A 20,878-nucleotide genomic window follows, 5' to 3' on the forward strand; every position below is an offset into this window, starting at 1 on the left:
TTCTGTGAGGATATTTTTTAAGGAGCAAATTTTTTTTGTTCCTTTCATTCACTTCTTCTTCTTGGATCTTTTCTGTGTCTTTAATTGTGTCTCTCATGCTGAGTGCTGTCCTCAAATATCTTGTGACTCTGAGTTTCCCTTTCAGAGGACCTCAGGATTAGAAAAGGCTGCCCCAGCCTCTGCAGAAGTATGCAGCCTTACTACAGGTCCCCAGATGCTAAAAGGAGAGGAATTTAACTCCTTGGTGCTAGCGTTTTGACCCGGCTGCCTGTATTTTCTTGAGGGAATTCTGTTTCTTTTTATTTAAGGATAGCCAGGATTTGTTTTAATGAGGTATGCTAAGAGATGCAGACACAGAAGTAGCTGTCATGGAGGAAGCAGTTTTTACTCACAGTTCCCTAGAAACAGGAGGCATAGCACACCATGCAGACCCACACAAGAAAACACCGGGGTGGGTCAGGAGGCAGACGGAGTGAAGGGGGAACACGGGCAAGAGCCTTTGTTGTGGTTTCTGTGGAATGGAACTGGTGAGGCAGGATGAGCAGAGTTAAGATTGGCCAGTGTGAATAATTTCAGTGGGCTCTGGGTGATAGGGGCTGTCCCTAGCTGTCTGGTACCTGGCCCTCTGGTTATTAGGGCAGAGGGATAGAGGCCTAGAATATGAAACCCTGATAAAGGAGGTGGCTGGGGTGTGGGCTCTGGATTTGATGGTTTGCATTTGAGAGATACACTGGTGAACAAGTTGTCTGCTATCTCTGGGAACTGGCTAACCTGGGAGTGGAAGGGGGGCACACTTCATCCAGGGTCAGCAAAGCATCATAATACAGAAAATAAAAGTCATGGATAATAAGTGCTGTTGGCTTTAATTGTTGTTCTTTCTTCCTGTTTTGTGTCTTCTTCCCATCCCCTTTATAGAATTTGTTAACTGCTGGCTGCAGGAGTTTCTGAACATGGGCCGGGAGGGGCCTGGGGAGGATCTATCTAAAACTTATACCTAATTCTTCTCTCTTCACCTGCCCACATTCCCGTCATTGCTATTCATGGTGCCCAGTATGCCTCTGGGCTCTGCCTATGCCTGGCAACCTCCTGCGCTTGCAGCTTCAGTCATTCAAGATGTATTGGATAAGCATCAACCAAGCATTGGGCACATTCAGGAGACTGGAACTGGAGCTTTGAGGACAGTGGATCAAAATCCATGCCTGCATGGGGCTGTCAATGGCAGAGAGCTTCTACCCTACAGATAGATAGAAATTTCTCATCTGCTCCTGTCCCATGAAATTGTCTTCAGGATTGACTTTTGCTAAGAACTTTGTTTTATATGCATATGAAAATCACAGTTCATATGAAATGAGGGGGTGGTGGTGGACATTGACCTCTACCAACCTCTGCTCTGAGATCTCCCAGGCAGGCTGTGAATGGTGGCATGACCCAAGCGCGAAGAGTAGCACCTGCCAGAGCTATTCCAGCACAGTCACGACAGACCTAAGGGCATGGGAAACCCACTGCCTGGCAGTGCTGACTCATGAAATCCTTTTTGTGTTTCTAGTGCTGATGAGCGATTTGATGCCACATTCCACACCAACGTGTTAGTTAATTCTTCTGGGCATTGCCAGTACCTCCCTCCAGGTAAGATCCACTTCCTTTGTCCTCCTGTAGTTAGACAATTTCAGCATGTTTGGGGTGCTAATCCCCCAATGGTTGCTCACACTAGTGGTGGGCCTCCTTTGCCTCATTCACAACCACCCCTTCCTGTTTTCTTCCCTGTGTGCTTGCGTGTATTTCCTGAACTTGATGATGCCATCTTTCCCTTTTTTTTTTTGTCTTGGGGTCATGGCTCAAACTGTCTTTGGTGGCATGTGTCGTATGTTCTTATTGTGTGCCTCATGTTCTTTAAATTGAATCCACAGTGAATGCAAGTCCCCCTTGTCAGGTCATTTTCAGTTCTCCTTAAAACCTGCAAGCTGGGCAACCCTGGCCATTCTCTCTACCCATTTCAGCTCGCCATTTCCCCTCCCACCAGACTGCATATCTTGGCAGGTGCTGCTCTTCAGGTGTTGGGGCAAGATGGTGGACTTGCTGGCTTCTTGAGTGTGTGTGTTACAGAGGACTTGGGTGTTGGGTATAAGAGCAAGTGATTTCAAAGTGGGGCTCATCAATGACTTATTCCTAACTGAGCTTCTCTTCTCCTTCCCAACCAGTTGATGGTTAACTGCTTCCTGGAATTGATTTTTTTTTTCCCAAAAGCCCATCATTTCTGTCAATTCACTGGGCCCTGGGCTGTTCACTGAATAATATAGAGCATGAGGAACCTGGGTTTTAATGCTTTGAGGCATATAGGTATTAACAGAGTTTTAGAAATCTTTGAGATGATTTTTTACATGTTCTTTCCAGGATTATTTCCCCACTGCAACCATTTAACTTCCTGCTCCCAGGCAATCTGCAACCACCTCCCACCTCACCACCAACACACACACACACACCACACCACACCCACACACCTACCACCCCCTGCACAACACATACATGAATACACATTACACACCACCTACCAGAAAATGTCCAGGGTTGCCCAGCTTCCAGGTTTTAAGGAGAATGGGAAATGACCTGACAAGGGGGACTTGCATTCACTGTGGATTAAATTTATAGAACATCAGGCACACAAAACACCGCACATATATACCTCCCCCATACACATACACGCACCACACCACCCCCCACATACACACACACACCTACACCACACACACACCTACACACACCACACCACCCCCCACATACACACATGCCACACTATACCCACATACCTACCACCCCCAACACAACACACACCACACACACACACACACACACACACACATACATTATACACCATACACATACCACAAACCCCACATATACACCCCACACACATACCTCCCTCACACATACCCACACACATTCACACACCAATAACACACCCCCCCACATACACACACTGTACACCACACGTATACCTTCTTATTCATTTCACAGCACAGCAAAGCTGGCCTTGCCTCCTGAGTTGTTGCTTAAATGCTCTTCCTCCTTAGTGGAGGATAAGCATCCCATGGGCAGATTCCATGTTTATACACCTTAGAATCACCACTAATCAACCAGGTACCTCTCCATAAATGAATGTGTAAGTGATTAAATCCATCAAAGGCAGGTAACTCTCAATAATGTTTGTACAGACTGAAGAGCTATAGATTTTCAGGTTTTCTGTCTTAAAGCACGTGCTTCCATTTTACTTTCCCCAGTTCCTTCACCCCTCCCCCAGCCCAAGCAGGCTTTCCACCTAACAGTAGGCCCCTTGGAGACTGAAGCTATGGGATGAGCCTTCCATCACATGCACAGACATTCTTTTTCACCAGGCTGTGAGTTGCAGCTTTTATTATGAGGGCTATTTTAAAAAACGATCTCCAGTAGTCATCAGTATACAAGAATATGGTGTTGCAGATTGTTTTGAAGGCTGAAGCTATTTTCAGCTACAAGAAGCAGTACTCCTGAGCCCCAAGCTGCCTGTGTGCAATAGCCCCCTCTGAGGCTTCATTCCTGTGTCCCAGCCTCCATGGCCCCAGGAGCCTGGTAAGGACAGGCATGTTGTGCTGTGAGTGTGGGAGTCTTCCATACATTGGCAGGAGAAGTTTGGAGCTTTCTGGCCTGGGGCAGCAAGACTGTGCCCTGGGGGTCATGTAGAACAGATCTGGGATGATGTTCTGTTCATGTAACGAAGCACAGGCAAAAAAAAAAAAAAAATGTTTTGGGTACAAGATTTGAAATAGAGACTTGGTTATGAAATTACCTTCTTTTCTATTTCATATTTTTATAACAGCTTTATTGAAGTATAATTTACATATCATACAATTCACTGCTTTTAACTGCATGATTCAATGATTTTTAGTGAATTCACAGAGTTGTACAGCCATTACCACAATCTAGTGTTAGGACATTTTTTTTTAAGGTTATTTATTTTGAGAGTGAAAGTGCAAGCAAGGGAGGGGCAGAGAGAGAGGGAGAGAGACACTCCCACACAGACCCCGAGCTATCAGCGTGTAGAGCCAATATGAGGGTCCATCTTACGAACCATGAGATCATGACCTGAGCTGCAACCAAGAGTCAGACGCTTAACTGACTAACCCACCCAGGCGCTCCTAGAACATTTTTTATCACCCTGAAAAGATGCTTTGTGCTGGTCTGCAGTTAATCCCCATACTCACTGCCAGCCTCAGGCCACCATTGATCTGCTTTCTGTCACTAGAGATTCTCTTTCTCTGGCCATTTCATAGAAATGGAATAATTCAGTTATAGAGTTACATTTTCTACAGGCAATGTAGGTTTGAAGGGATCTAGCCCATTAATGGGAGGGCAGTGTCTGTATTGACTTCCAGATGCCCATGAACATTGGGTGTAACACTGAACATCATATTTAAAGGGACTTGAGGGGGGGCGCCTGGGTGGCTCAGTCGGTTAAGCGTCCGACTTCAGCTCAGGTCACGATCTCGCGGTCCGGGAGTTCGAGCCCCGCGTCGGGCTCTGTGCTGACTGCTCAGAGCCTGGAGCCTGTTTCAGATTCTGTGTCTCCCTCTCTCTCTGACCCTCCCCCGTTCATGCTCTGTCTCTCCCTATCTCAAAAATAAATAAATGTTAAAAAATTTTAAAAAAAATAAATAAAGGGACTTGAGGGGATAGGAAGTTATTACCCTCTCCTAACTTGGTTGTGGGGTGAGGGTTGTGTTTGCAAAGCTGTTACATCCCTTCCTCCATTCATTCTTTTTTAAATTTAGTAGCAGAAATGTACAGAGCTGACTCTGTCCGCAGGAATAGAGGCACCCTTAGTTAGCTCTTTGTGCCTTCTCTTGCCTTCTGGCCTTTCTCTGGGCAGGGAGGAGTACATGGGCATATAAATTCCTAGAAGGGTTTATCTGGTCTCCTCTCTGACCTGGAAGAAATTCACTCCCAACTTGTCTTAGCTTGGACTTACTCTTTTTCTTTTTTTTTTTTTAATTTTTTTTTTTTACATTTATTTATTTTTGATAGAGAGAGACAGAGCACAAGTAGGTAAGGGGCAGAGAGAGAAGGAGACACAGAATCTGAACCAGGCTCCAGGCTCTGAGCTGTCAGCCCAGAGCCCGACGTGGGGCTCGAACTCACAAACAGTGAGATCATGACCTGAGCCGAAGTCAAATGCCCAACCAACTGAGCCACCCAGGTGCCCCTGGAATCACTCTTTTCAATGGAAACTGTCACTTGTGCCAAAGCGCTATGCCTTCAATTTAAACTTACCAGTCTTTGTTCTGTTCTTAATCTAGAATTTAAACTAGTTAAAATTATTCCCTACATACATTTCTAGATAACCAAGTATTTTCTCAATTTTTAACATAAGGAAAATGCCCACGCTGCGCCCCCCCCCCCCCCACCAAACAGAGACACACAAACACACACAGACACAGACACACACATACGTCCCTTTCATATTCTGCTTCTAAACCCTTTGTCATTTCTATCAATTTCTCTGGGATTTTTTTCTATTCTTCTTTCTTATTATTTAGAGATTGAAGATACACAGGCATGGAAATTTTACAGAACTTCTAATTCTTTGCACAGAAATCCCTCAGAACAGTCTTCGATGGAGCATAAAGGTGTTGTGTTTGAATTTTAAAAAAAACAAGAAAGCTTCACCCAAGCTTTCTTTCTAGACATCTCCCAAAAATTTCCAAGCTTATTCTGGACAGGCTAGCTGTAATTTGGAGGAGCAGGGGCTGAATGCTTCTCTACTCACCCCTAGTCTAGATGCCCAGAAGCCTACGTCACCTCCTCTCGAAGGGAACACAGGTGGGTCAGAACAATGTGTGCATGAGGCCCTCCTTAAAAAGACGTGCTGAAATCATAAGTAATGTATTGTATAACTCGTCAGCCCTTTCCTAGGCCATGAAGAATAGGCACTGCATATTATGAACAGCATATTGAGGATCGAAATCAAGGGATTGTTCTGTATGTATGTATTTATTTATTTGAATTATTTATATTTTAAATTTAAAAATATATTTTTTATATTTAAAAATTTTTAAACATTAATATATTTATTTTTGAAGGAGAGAGAGAGCATTGTGGGGGAGGGGCAGAGAGAGAGGGAGACACAGAATCCGAAACAAGCTCCAGACTCTGAACTGTCAGCACAGAGCTCAATGCAAGGGTTTGAACTCATGAACCACGAGTTCATGACCTGAGTTGAAGTCAGACACTTAACTGACTGAGCCATCCAGGCGCCCCTGTATTTTTTTGTATTTTAAAATATATTAATTATATTTTAATTTTTTTCCAGCTTCATTGAAGTACAGTTGGCAAATGAAAATGTAATGAGGTGTACAACATGATGACAATGTACATATACATTGTAAAATGATTTCCACAATCAAGTTAACATATCTATCCCCTCACATGGCTGAGTTTGGTTTTGCTTTCCATGAGAATGTTTAAGATCCACTCTCTTAGCAAATTTCAAGTATATGATATTTTTAACTAGAGTCAGCATGTAGTACATTTGAGCCTTAGAACTTACTCATCTTGTAACTGAAAGATTGTCCCCTTTGACCAACCCCTCTCCATTTCCCCACCACCCCCAGCTCCTGGCATTTCAACACTTCTGTGAGTTCAGTTGTTTCCTTTTTTTTTTTTTTTTTTTTTTTTTTTTTCAAAATCTACATATGAGATCACATAGTATTTGTCTTTGGTTTATTTCACTTGGCACAGTGCTCTCCATCTTCACCCATGTTATTGCAAATGACAGGATTTCCATCTTATTTTAAGGCTGAATAGTATTATCCATTGTGTGTGTGTGTGTGTATGTGCGCGTGAGAGAGAGAGAGAGAGATCTGATAATCTTTGCTTTTATTTATTTGTCCATCAATGAATACTTAGGTTGATTCTGTGTCTTGGCTATTGCAAATGATGCTGTAATAAACATGATGAACATGGGAGTGAAGATATCTCTTCCAAGTAATTATTTTGTTTCCTTCAGATATATACCCAAAAGTGGGGTCACTGGATCATATAGTAGTTCTATTTTTAATTTTTTTAAGAATCTCCATACAGTTTTCTTAATGACTGCACCAGTTTACATTTCCACCAACAGTGTGAGATGCTGTGTATTTAAAGCAGTCACCTTCCATTTTAGTCACCTTCCATTTCAGTTTTTCTGGCCATTTTCATTGTCCATGTAGGCATATTCAAGAGCTCCTGTTACATTGATGTGCGCTGGTTCCCCTTTGATGTGCAGCAGTGCAAACTCAAGTTTGGGTCCTGGTCCTATGGAGGGTGGTCCTTGGATCTACAGATGCAAGAGGCAGATATCAGCGGCTATATCCCAAATGGAGAATGGGACCTTGTGGGTAAGTCTAGCAAAGACATGAGACCAGTGGCCTTGTAGAAAGCCACTTTATTCCTGTGCTGACTTTAAAAGTTTGGGATTTTCCACTCTGCTTTTCAGTGTGAACATTTATTGAACCCTGCAGCAATCTCTGTAATTTACTGAGAGCTATACAATGAGAACAACAACCAAAAAAAAAAAAAAAAAAAAAAAAAAAAAACAATTAGAAAATTCAATGCTTTCCATGAAAAGTGTGTAGTTAAACAAGTCAGTACTAGTATCGGCATCTTTATATTAGAATCTGCTCCATTCCTAAAATCAGGCTGGACAGTAAATTGCAATTCGTGGGAAACTATATTTGATGATTTTAAATAGAAAAACAATAATTACATTTATAATGGTGTAAAGCTTATAATGTATTATTTATAATCCTGGTGTCTTAGTCCCTTCAGGCTGCTATAATGGAATACCATAGACTGGGTGGCTTATAAACAATAGAAATTTATTTCTCACAGTTCTGAAGGCTAGAAGTTCAAGATCAAGGCACTGGAAGATCTGGTGTCTGCTGAGGGCCTGCTTCCTGATTCATAGATGGCTGTCTTCTGGCTGTGTTCTTACATAGAAAAGACTAGGGAGTTTTCTGGGCCTCTTTGAATAAACAAATAGTTTATTCAAACACTGATTATCCAGGTTTTTAGCACTCAACAAACCCCATGGTTATTTGTGTGATATGCTCATTAAAATAAACAAGCAGGGTACTTTTATTCAGACAATGGTTCCTTCCCACCCCCTGCTAATGGAGGAATCCCAGGCAAGCGGAGTGAGAAGTTCTATGAGTGCTGCAAAGAGCCATACCCAGACGTCACCTTCACAGTGACCATTCGCCGCAGGACCCTCTACTATGGCCTCAACCTGCTCATCCCCTGTGTGCTCATCTCTGCGCTGGCCCTCCTCGTCTTCTTGCTCCCTGCAGATTCTGGGGAGAAAATATCTCTGGGTAAGTGTCCTGATCTTGGGTGGGAGTCTGCAACAGGACAGGAGGCCTTGCCTCCAGGTCAGTGCTGTAGGGATCACTGTGGACAGTGCAGGACTTGTCATGGCTCTGAGTGCAAAGATGTTGCAGAGCCTTCTTGGTGCATCACACACTGACCTGCCAGCCCAGGGCATCTTCCTGACACCACAGGCTCCTGATCTAGGCTCCATGCTGGATGTCCATGCCCTCCTGAGAATCTGAAGGATCCTGTGATCCTACATAGAATATAAAAATGCCCAGGGAGAGACTACTGAGTTCTGTCCTGAGGGGCCTTGCTTTCTCCTCTCCTGCCACCCAATCCTGTTCCTTGGTAGCAACTGACCAGCATTTGTTATGGACAGGGAACAGTTTAGTCTAGTACCAGTTTGCATCTGTATATTGCTGTCCACAGGGTGATTCCTTAAGATCCAATACAAAGATAAGAAAACTAAGATTTGGAATGGTGAGATGAATTTCTCAACATCTTAAAGAGTTACCAAGATCATATTTAGTACATGTAGAAATCATCCTCAAACCCCTATCTTAAGTGCAAGGCTCAGACACGTTAAGTGACTTATCAAAGTAAATAGCAAAGTCAAGACCAAAAGCCAGGTCTTTGGATAGCATGTTTTTTTTTTTTGTTTTTGTTTTGTTTTGTCATGCTATATGAAACTACCTCTAGATCCTAGTGTAATAAAGAAAATGAGACATACTTGTGTTGAGTTCCGTAATTCATTTTGTATTGTTGTTCTAAAATTCTGGCTCCTAAACTTATCTCTATCTAGGACTCTGGTAAATGATGAGAAGTCCCCAGAAAAAATAGCCATGCCTATATGTACAGAGAATTCTGCATCTGGTTTCAGGATGTCACTGACCCCTCCCCCATACCTCTGTAGTTATTTGAATGTCAGGTTAGGCACAGTTAAGTGGAATTGAGTCCCTATAATCTGTTCTATCTCAGGCACCTTTGTGTTTATGTTTCAGGGATAACAGTTTTACTCTCTCTTACTGTCTTCATGTTGCTGGTGGCTGAGATCATGCCTGCGACATCTGACTCAGTGCCCTTGATAGGTAAGCAAGTGTTGGGCCTCTCTTGAAGACACAGACTTAGAGAGTACCCAGGATTTCCTAGCATGGAAACAGAGCATAAATCTGTCCTCCGTGCCCTGAAGAGCCCCCAATCCTCTCTTTGCCATAAGGAGTGACTATACCTATAGTGACTATATACCTATAGTGACTATAACTATACCTTGAGTCATTGTTTTTCCACAAATTCTTTGTCAAAATGTAAGGATCTCACATTTTAACTCTTAGCCGTTGTTTCCTGAGATACCTCAATGTCTCTGTATAAAGTTAAAGCTTGTGAGGAAATGTAAACAGGACAAATATATTTTGGCCAAGACAGATGTAAGGCATGACTTTCTGCCCAGGGCAGGATAGCAGAAATAGAAGACAGCATCACTTGTTGCTATACCCCTTTCTGGATTGGAATAAGCAGGAACATGCAAAGGGGTGCTCAGTTGTCTAGTGGTTAGGATTGGTACTCTCACCAATAGCCAGGGTTCCATTCCTGGTTAGGGAATCAGACCTCCAGCCAGTTTTGAGAATGGGAAGCAAACGTTCTGACAGTGGATATTAGGTTTAATATAAGAATCCCTACTCTAGTTTGGTGATGGAGATCAGAAACAGGAAAGGAGTCTATGATTATTCCTGTTGACCCATGCCACCTGAGGGCTGCCATATGTGGTTAATTAGGGAGGACAGGAGTAGGGGAGCTTATATGGATACTCCCAGGCTTCACAAACTAAGAAGCCAAGGCTCATCTTTGTGGAGTTCCCTTAATGTGTAATAGTTTGGCCAGAGAGAGTAATTGTTGGTATGAAAAGCCTTTGTGGGTGTTCCTAGTTCTCTCAGTACCATCCAGAGAGCAAGGAACCATGTTTCAACTTGAGGGTCTGACCCCATTATTTCTACCTTCCAACGCAATACTTTCAATAGAGACTTTCAGCAGAAAGCACTCCCTGTGGGGCAGTTGGCAGAAACTGCCTTGACTGATGAACCAATGGGGAAAAAGCATGGTTGATGCATAGCCTATTTCTAGAAAGATGTGATGCTGTTGGCCTCTGACCTCTGTTGTTGAGACTTCAGCTGTGGGATCCTTTGACCATGGACACCTCCACAAGTCATTGTATTAGTCTTCTAGGGAGACCACAATAAAATTTCACAGACTGGGTGGCCTACACAACATAAATATATTTGCTTACAGTTCTGGGGGTTTGGGAGTTCAAGATCAAGATGCCAGAAGGTTTGAGATCTTCTGAAGCCTCTCTGCTTTACTTGCAGATGACCCCCTTCTTGCTGTGTCCTCACATTGGTCTTGCTGGGTGCATCCTTGGTACCCCTTTGTATGTCCAAATTTCCCGTTCTTATAAGGACACCAGTCATAATGAATCAGATCCCACTCTAAGGACCCCATTTTAACTTAATCACCTCTTTAAAAGGATGGTCTTCAAATACAGTCACAATCTGAAGTACCACGGGTTAGAGCTTCCGCATATAAATTTAAGGAGGCCACAGTTCAGCCCATACCAGTAAGAGTTTTGTTTACTACCCTTCCCTTTCTTAGAAATCCCTGATGCTAACTTTAAACCTCAAATGTCCATCTCTGGCAACTCCTCACCAAGGTACCTCTTGGTCTCCACAGTGGGGTAGTTAGTTCCTTCCTGCCTGGAGAGAAGGAAGTGTTCTTAACCAGGTGTGTGGTCACACACTTAGCCTCCGCACCAGAATGTCTTCTGCTTAAACCTCACCCCCCTTGAGCTGAAAGCCACACCAAAGTTCTAATAATCAGAGTTGCTGATCAAGGAATGTCTTCCTTGTGTCAGACTTTTTCCTAGATCCTGGGCTCATATAATTGCTAATTCTTGCACCAACCCTGCAAAGAATGCACTGCTTGCTATCCCTGTTATACTGGTGAATAACCAAAAGCCCAAACAGGCTGAGTAGCCTATGTAAACTCACAGATGGCAGCCACTGGATGGGGGCAGGGGGTTGGGGGACGGCTGTTTTGGATGCTGCATGCTGCTTCTCCTTGGGGCCAAGATGGAGAAACCCATTGTTGCCCATTAGAGCTGAAGCTAATGTTCTCCTGGAAAGTCACTGCCTTCCACATCTTCCTCACACAACTGGCACCTCCTCCTATCTCTCATTAGATGGGGCCAGACTCATTTTCTTAACTTTTTTGTTTTTAAATGTTTATTTATTTATTTTGAGAGAGAGAGAGAATGAGCAGGGGAGGGGCAGAGACAGAGGGAGAGACAGAATCCCAGGCAGGCTCCCCACTGTCAGTGCAGAGCCTGATGTGGGTCTTGAACTCACGAATCATTAAATGAGCTGAAATCAAGAGTCAGACGCTTAACCGACTGAGCTACCGGGTGCCCCAGCCTCGTTTTCTCCCTAATACTAGCTATCCAGGCCTCATAAGACAGCCGGTGATGCCCAGGTTTGCCCTTGTTCCATCCCCACCCCCAGCACGTTCACAGCCTGTAGTCATCCCTGTGGTGACCACACCCTCACCACCCAAGTGTTTTCAGTTCCATGACAGTCCACATCCTTTATCCTGGGAACAATCATTTCAGCATCTGGTGAGTCGCTGTTAACCCTCAATGAAGGAGGCAATGGACGGAGTTCAAAACAGTGTAGTTAGGTAGGCCAGGCTGCTTTCGTGGATAGGAAACCAGGTCTCTGTGCTCTGGGCTGGCCTCTGCCTGCCAGGAATGTGGACAGGAGTCTGCAGGCCTGGAGGTGGCCCTGCCCTGCTCTTGGCTTCACCATCCAGCCCCAGGCAATCAGTCACCGCCATCTGGGTCTGCCTGCCACCCTGTGATAATTGTGCCATGGAGGCCCCGGGTCTCACCCTGTGTCTCTTGTCTCTGCAGCCCAGTACTTTGCCAGCACCATGATCATCGTGGGCCTCTCTGTGGTCGTGACAGTGATTGTGCTGCAGTATCACCACCACGACCCCGATGGCGGCAAGATGCCCAAGTGGGTGCGTTCCTCCTGTGCTTCACCACAGGGAGTCAGTGCTCCTCCCCAAGGGAGGCTCTAGGAATGATTTATCTATCTGAAAAATCCCACACACAGCCCAGCATTCCTAAACAGAACCATATTTCTCATAGCACCCCACCCATCTACATTATTGCATGATCTGTATGTAGAGGACAGTTCTGGTGAGCATGCTCTTAGGCTCCCATGGCATTGTTCTTACAATCAGACGTTCCAGAAGAGGGCTCACACACAGACTGCTCTGTACATTTTGCTACTATAGTGTTTGTGAAACTACTTTTTGCATGTACACCACAGAGAACTGTGCAGTGGTTGGAAGCAACAGACAAGATAAGCACACAGCCATGTGATTGGATCTTCCAAACAGAATGAGGAGTAAAAGGGTAAGAAAGAGTGAGCCATGTAATAACCTGTGTAGTCAATATATGTAGGAATGTAAACTTACCACAGGCCTATAAAATAAAGGTTAGTAGTTACCAGTGGGGAAGGGAGTATAGGATGAAAGCTAAAGGATGAAAACCAAATGATTGAATACAACAGCCTATTGTGTCAGCCCAGAGCATGCCACACCTTCCCAGCACCTGCTTAGCACTGGCATGCAGGCTGATGCTTACCTACTCACATGCTGTGCTCCTTAGGAGTCCAGTATCTGATGCTCACCTGACACTCAGGAAACCTTGATTAAGGCCACATGGGTCCTGGGCTTTCGTCACCTCACACCCAAGGCAGGGGAGGGATGCCCCCCACCCAAGATACTTACTTGGACCCTGCAATCCTTCCAGTCTTCTTCCCCAGAGAGCATAGCCTAAGGGCAGTAGGAGCTAAAGGAGCCTCTTATGTGAAAACAAGATTGTTTTTCTTTGGAGATCTGTAACCTTGCATCCAAGTTCAGAAAGGAGTCTAGGACTCACCAACTTGCTAAAATGAAGCTGCAAGAAGCAAGATGCATTTTGTGAACCTCCAGCAACAGGGAGTTTCCAGGCCTTCTAAAAATATTCATTGTGCAATAATTTACAGTTACCCAAAAGTGAACTTAAGAAAAACTACTTAAAAAAAATGGCTTTACCAAGTTACTGTGTCCTCTTAGATTCTCTTCCATAGGAAATTCTTACACTTAACAAAAACTTTCCTCATAGCTCATTGCATCAGCAGTAGAGTGAGCTCCCAGAAATGGTGTTATCTCCCACACACGTCTAATCACTGCAGTCCATTGGCTTGTTTTCAGAAGGTGCCCTCATTAAAAGCTTGGACACATGTGTCCACATTCACCTGCATTCTCATCTGACTTTTATAACCCTGACACACTTTCTGTCTACCCATCCTTCCATTTGAAATAAGTAATACAGTTACGTGTTCCCAAAGTCAAAATAAAAGTAAAATTATAAGGAAGGATATCAGCTCTCATCCCTGCCCATCACTCTGCTTCCACCACCAATATTGATGGCCATTTCAATTAATTCTTCCATTATCCTTCAAGTGTTTATTTATGCAAATGTAAAGCTAAAAATATATATTATTATTTCTTATGTTTAAGACATGAAGAAAAAACAATTTTACCAACCTGGTAGTACTTTAGTATCCAGAAAAAAATATTTTTTTAAAATTGTTTTTAATTTTAAATTTAAATTTTGAGAGACAGAGAGAGAGCACAAGCAGGGGAAGGGCAGAGAGAGGAGACACAGAATCTGAAGCAGGCTCCAGGCTCCAAGCTGTCAGCACAGAGCCCAACATGGGGCTTGAACTCATGAACAACAAGATCATGACCTGAGCTGAAGTTGGACGCCTAACCAACTGAGCCACCCAGGCGCCCCCAGAAAGAAAATCTTAATTAAGACGATATGCTAATTATTCACCTCTCAGCACAGATGTGTCCAAACCAATGGCTGCAAATGAAACATGAAGCTTGTATGTCTCGCTTTCAATTTATATACCCTACTGCATTTTTCTCTTTCTGTGTGTATTTGAAACATAAACAGTCTCCAAGGAACTTTTATTATGATGTGTTGCTATGAAGAAGATACTGCCGGTGCAGCGGCATTATGTGACATTTGCACAGCCAGACACAAAACCATAACCTAATAGAAGAGGTCATGAGCACAGTTTGATAAGTGCCAAGAGGATAATTTCATCTTTTGAGATGCTTTAGCCTTGAAAGCTAATGATTCAGGCCATGGAATTCAAAATAGACCTGGCAGCATGGATAATATTAGTTTGAAATGTGCCCCAGGGTATGCACAAACACCCCCTGTCCCCCACCCCCCCCCACCACCACCACAGACACGCCTGGCCTTAGCTCTCCATGTGCACAGTTGCCTCTGGGTTTGGACGCATTCATTGCCCACTGCACTCCCTTGAGCTCTGGTTCAGTCTTCCCTGTGCCTTCGAAGTGCGGGTAGGGGGTGGGCTGAAGTCACAGGTGTTTTGAGGAAGACATTGTAGACCCTTTTACAGATGAGGCTGTGGAAGTCTAAACACATAAGTAACTTGCTTACTATGTGACCTTGAGCCAATTTATTAGCCTCTTTGAAGCCTCTGTTTCTTTGTCTGTAAAGTGGGGAGATTATACTCACTTCACAGAACCTCTGAGAGGCCCAAGTGAAATGACGTGCCTTAGGAGCCTCCTGTGGAGGGACACATGTGGGGCCATGTGGCCCTGCCCCTTAATGATCACAGAAAAACCTCCAGGGTCTGCAAAAAGCCCTTTCCAGGCTCTGGAGGTTTGTCCATAGAGTGTGGGCAGGATATATAGACTGCCATCTGCTATGAACGAAAGGTTATCTTTACAGCTTAAGTGAACCTGCTCTTATGCCTTCTTGTTCTTTCATTACCTTTCTCCAGACCGGTCTATTGCAGTTATCTCTGATAAGATGTTATAAAAACAATTACCAAGAAAGTGCTGCAGGCATGAACTTTACAACTTACTGCCTAAACTTATAGATGTGAAACATACCTGCTATGTTGCTGATGGAGTTTGCCCACAATCATAAACCAAAGTTAAAATCAATATCTGGATAATTTCAGGGAAAGAGCCTACTTTTCACACACTTGTCTAAATAGGCTTCCAAGAATTTTTTTTTTTTTTTAATCTGGATTGAGTCTTCACATGGCTCCCTTCTTTTCATTAAAGGGAAAAACAAAGATCAGTGATTTCTCTTGAGCATCTTGTATGCATGTGGGCGATATATGTTGATAAAACACTTTAAACCAGAAATTGACAAACTATGGCCCTGATGGTCAAATCTGGCCCACCAATTGTTTTTGCAAATAAAATGTTATGAGAAAAAAGCCACGTTTGCTTCTTTACATGCTTTCTATGACTATTTTGTACTTGATTAGCAAAGCCGAGTAGTTGCAATGGAGACCTTATGGACTTTATTGTGTGGCCCTTTAAAGATAAAGTCTGCCAACCCCTGCTTTAGATTTTTCCAAGTATTTTCCCACATACCATGTTACTCAGTCTTCACTGTGTCCTGATGAATTAGGTTAGAGATTCCTAAACTTCCCTGGTTCACAGCACCTTTAGTGTCCCAGGGATTTTTTTCACAGCCCCCGGAGCAAAACAAACAAACAAACAACCTAATGACTCTATTACATTGGTCAAAACAACTTAATAAGTATTTATGTCCTGACCACTTAGCACCTGTTGGTACAGCACAACCTCTCAAATCTTAGGAGTACACTACCCTAATTTCCTGTCCCATGTTGACTTTCTTGGCACTTGCTTTTCATCAGGACAACAAAAACTGCTTTGTAATGATATGTCATCACCGCTAAGGGATCTGGTGTCTCAGTCTGGACTGCTTCAAGTTAGGCGTTCATGCAGCATCTGATAGGTGTCACAGGGTCACCCTTGAAAATCTTTAAATCTCCAAGGGTGTGCCATGGGACACTGGGGTGCCTCACAGGCAGTTAGGTATGATGGCTGTTAGTTACAGTTGAGGAAAGATTGGAGAGGGAAAATGACTGGTCTTATTCACACAGCTCAGGCAGGGCTCTCCTAAGATAACCCTCGCCTCCCACCTGCTTATCTGTCCAGAGATTGCTGTGTGTCTGCCACTGAGAATTCACTCCATCCTGGGGGGCCTTTCTGCATTGCCTTCATCTGCGTAGCTCACATTTGACTCAACCATTGTAAGGCGTTGGCACTGCCTGCCTGTGGAAACTTAACCCGAAGGAGCAGGGGCATGTCACCCTTGGGGTCCACTAAGTAGGGCTGAGGTCCTAGGATCACCTTGCTGTTAGGATCAGCTGAGGCTCACCACCCACCCTGCTAACTGCCCCGTTGTCTCCCCAGACCAGAGTCATCCTTCTGAACTGGTGCGCATGGTTCCTGCGCATGAAGAGGCCCGGGGAGGACAAGGTGCGGCCAGCCTGCCAGCACAAGCCGCGCCGCTGCAGCCTGGCCAGCGTGGAGATGAGCGCGGTGGCAGGGCCACCGACCACCAACGGCAACCTGCTCTACATCGGCTTCCGCGGCCTGGACGGTGTGCACTGCGCCCCCACCCCTGACTCGGGCGTCGTGTGTGGCCGCATGGCCTGCTCCCCCACGCACGACGAGCAGCTCCTACATGGCGGGCAGCCCCCCGAGGGGGATCCCGACCTGGCCAAGATCCTGGAGGAGGTCCGCTACATTGCCAATCGCTTCCGCTGCCAGGACGAGAGCGAGGCCATCTGCAGTGAGTGGAAGTTTGCCGCCTGCGTGGTGGACCGCCTGTGTCTCATGGCCTTCTCCGTCTTCACCATCATCTGCACCATTGGCATCCTGATGTCCGCCCCAAACTTCGTGGAGGCTGTGTCCAAAGACTTTGCTTAATCTGGTTCTGGTCCCCAGCATGTAGGAAAACGCACAGACAGGTGATGTCATTAGCTTGGGGATAATTTGGGGTGCTAATCCCACAGCCACACTAAACGTGAGGACACTGATGTACCCGTAGCTGTCAGTCATGTCGTTACAGTCTCCTTGTTCCTTTCAGTAATAGGATCTCAGCACGTTTTTGTTTCATCCTCTCAGAGGGGCTCCTTGATATCCTTGGAACATCCTTAGGGTCCCCAGAACCACTGAGAGGTCATTTTGCCCATTCCCCAGTGCCTGGTGAGCCCTTTAGAGAGGTCAGAGTGGCTCAGGACTGCCAAGGGAAGCCTGTACACCTGGTTTGCATGCCTGCATGTCACTTGCCAAGAAGGCCTACATGAAAATTCAACATATGCTTTTGCCTGTTTACAAACCTAGATTGAAAATAATAATAATAATAATAATAATAATAATAATAATAAGCCGCAGTCACTAGATCCATTCAAATTATTGGTCAAAGGAAACAAAACTAAAACTAAAAACCTAACTGCTGGTGTTTTCTGCAATTCAGGTTTTATTTTTCTCTACCATAGACGGTAGAAAGAAACAGTTTTATGCTGTTCCTACATTTTAAAACACACACACAAACACACACACACACACACACACACACACACACACACACAGTTGATCTTATAAATTATGCTTTTACCAGCCTGAGTCCTGCCAGTCTGCCCTGTGGAGGGAATTAGGACAGACACAGATGTGTGTTGATTCTGAACTAGGACTAGACCCAGGCAAGTCAGAGGGATTGCTATAGCTCCTAGTGACTCACATTTCCTGTGCTGCCCCCAGACACTGGGGACTTGAGTCTGCTCTATTCTGAAACACCCAAAGGACAAATAGAGTTCTATTAGAATTACCAGCCCAGTGTAATAGCTAGAGGTTAAATTAAACCAGCTATGTATTTCTTTTTTTTAAATAATATATTAGATATTTCACATGTACTAGAGTTGATTAGTGTTAGAAACTTGTGGGTCCATACAAGTGCACAACATAAAATGAAAATATGCCAAGCTTTTCTTTATGTGTCAAGGCCAGGGGCAGGGTCTGGGACATCTTCTCGTTCCCTTGTGTGGCAGGAACTGGGAAGGGAATGATGTGGCCACTGGCTTTCCTGGATGAAAGGCCAATGGAAGTCAACAGAAGGGGCTGGCAGGCTAAAAATGGCTATACAACCAGTAACTCCAGTCTCTGATTTTTAGGGATCTGCTTACCCACAGCTCATCTACCCCAATGTTAGCCCAGAAAAGTGGCTTGAGCAGGTAGAGTCCCTGGAGATAAGTGTTTTGAAAGCCAGGGAAACTTTAATTTTAAACCTACGTGGTGACATGGTTCACCACTTAACATAATCCAGCTGACAAAAGTCACTTTGCCTTTTCCCATTCTCCTTATTTTTTAATGACAGCGGAGGGAAACACAACAGAACCTCTCCTGTTCTATTGTTTCATATAGTAACTGCTCGGAGCTCAAAACTACAGAAGGCTTTGAGCTCCTGGGGATCTTTAATTTGCTTCTAACCCCTGAGATGGGTATATATTATGAGGGAAGATTAGATTTTCAGAGGAAAAGAGATTGCATACCTTTCTCCAGCCATTTATTTCACTCATTTCTGGGTAATGAGCATGGATTGGTTTGCACTGAGGAATATGGAGGCTTGGTGCATGCTCTGTGGGCACGTAAGCTCTGTGGAGGCTTGTGCATGTGGGCGCGTGAGCACTGAGTGCAGCTGCAGAGAGGATACCTTGTTTATAAGGCGGTTGCTAAATAAAAGCATTCCAGCATCACACCATTGGGAGTATGGCTGTTCTCAGAGTTTACCCATTCTACATGGGATAGATGAACAATGCACAATCTTTTCTTTTTGTGTTTATTTTTTTTTCTATTTTAGAAATCAGTAGAGGTGTTTTGATATCTAAGAGAATGCTTCATTTGTTACTGCTATCTGAAAATTAATGTCTACAACATTTTTCCTTGGAAAAAACTTTTTTTGGTTTTGTATTTTATACAAAAAAAACATAAAAAGGCAAATAAAAGTATGTTGACCACTAAAATAATGCTCTGCCATTTTAAAAAGTAATAATAAGGAAAAGATGCACATGTAGTAAAAAAAAAAAAAAAAAGAGAGAGAGAGAGAGAGAGAGAAAGAAAGAACGAGCAAGAAAAAGAAAAGAAAAGCATGAATGGCCACAGGGACCACCTATGAGTGAGCTTCTGAGGACTAGGAGGCATTTCCAGAAGGGAAGAAAAAGAAAGGGAAGGAGGCCAGGAGAGGGAGAAATGGGGTGTGGAAAGAGACTCCTTTTTTTTTTTTTTTTTTTTAACCACTCATGGTATGCACACAGCACTCTGCACTTTGCTTTCTGCACTTAGTGTTTTATCTTTACATAACAACATATAAAGATCTACCTCATTCTTCTTAATAGCTGCTTGGCATACCATTGTCTCAGTGGATATAATTTCTTTGGTTAGTCTATTAGTGAACATATAGAATATTTCCAGTTTTTACTTTTATACACAAATCTGTAATTAGCATCCTTGATTTATATTTTAGCATACTTTTGTGACTATACCTTGGTGTAAATTCTAAGTTGGAAATGGAATTGCTGGATTTAAGGACATGTGCATTTAACATTTTGGTAGGTATTGCCAAATTACCCCCCAAAGACCGATCAATGGATACACCTACCAAGAGTGTAATGAAAAGGCCAATTTCTCAGCTTTCTCAACACTATTATCAAACTTAATATTTTTTTTCTAATCTGGTGACAGATTATATTGCAATGTTATTCTGATTAAGTTAATTTTATTATAAATGGAGTATCTTTTCAGATGTTTTTTGTAAATTTCAGTTTTTGTAAATTTATGTCCTTTATACAATTTACAGTTGGGTTATTTGGCTTTTTCTTAATTTGCCTGTGTACTTTGGAACTTTTCTGTCTTATGTCTTGAAAATATTTTTTTATTTGTCTAGAAACATTTTTATTTGTTTATTATTTGTGTTTTGATGTTATTTATTTTGTAGCATATATAAAGTTTTAAGTTTTATGTTGTCAATTTATCCATATTTGCCTCGGTAGATCCTGGGATTTGTTTCCAGTTTTAAAAGGCCTTCCCCATTCTGATTATAAATAAATTTACTCATATTTTCTTCTAAATTCTTATGGTTTCATTTGTTTACCTTTACACCTTCTTACTCCCTGGAATTCATTTATTACAGGAAATTAAGGTAAAAATGCATTTGTTTTCTCTCCCAATGGTTGGTCAGTTGTGCCAACAAAATATATAATGGGGTATCCCTGTAAGGCAGTTAGTGTTTTCCCCATTTTGATCAAAATGCCACCTCATTTGTAAACTAAGTTTCTCTAAGTGTCTGGGGCTATTTTTACTCATGATTTGTCTAAGAATTCCTTTCAAATCTGAAGCTTTATCCATGTTAATATCAAATATTCAAATATTCAAATATCAATATTTTCAAAACAACCATCCCCTCCACCATTCTTCCCTCTCCCTTCTGCTCTCTTTCTATCCCCCTCCCTCTGTATTCTCTAACTCCCTCTCTCCT

General features: G+C 43.3%; 1 protein-coding gene across 1 annotated transcript in view; it reads left to right on the forward strand.

The window, feature by feature from the left end:
• The window catches only part of CHRNA7 (cholinergic receptor nicotinic alpha 7 subunit), a 113,978-nt gene extending 94,528 nt beyond the window's left edge, over window positions 1–19,450 (forward strand). The window contains exons 5-10 of the mRNA XM_060617888.3: window positions 1,547–1,626; window positions 7,239–7,406; window positions 8,187–8,381; window positions 9,381–9,467; window positions 12,335–12,444; window positions 16,756–19,450. Coding sequence (XP_060473871.1) covers window positions 1,547–1,626; window positions 7,239–7,406; window positions 8,187–8,381; window positions 9,381–9,467; window positions 12,335–12,444; window positions 16,756–17,274 — 1,159 coding nt within the window. The 3' untranslated portion in view covers window positions 17,275–19,450. The remainder of the gene's footprint in view (window positions 1–1,546; window positions 1,627–7,238; window positions 7,407–8,186; window positions 8,382–9,380; window positions 9,468–12,334; window positions 12,445–16,755) is intronic.
• Window positions 19,451–20,878: the final 1,428 nt, after the last annotated feature.

The sequence above is a fragment of the Panthera onca genome, chromosome B3 (assembly GCF_046562875.1).
Source record: "Panthera onca isolate mPanOnc1 chromosome B3, mPanOnc1 haplotype 2, whole genome shotgun sequence".
Lineage (NCBI taxonomy): Eukaryota > Metazoa > Chordata > Mammalia > Carnivora > Felidae > Panthera > Panthera onca.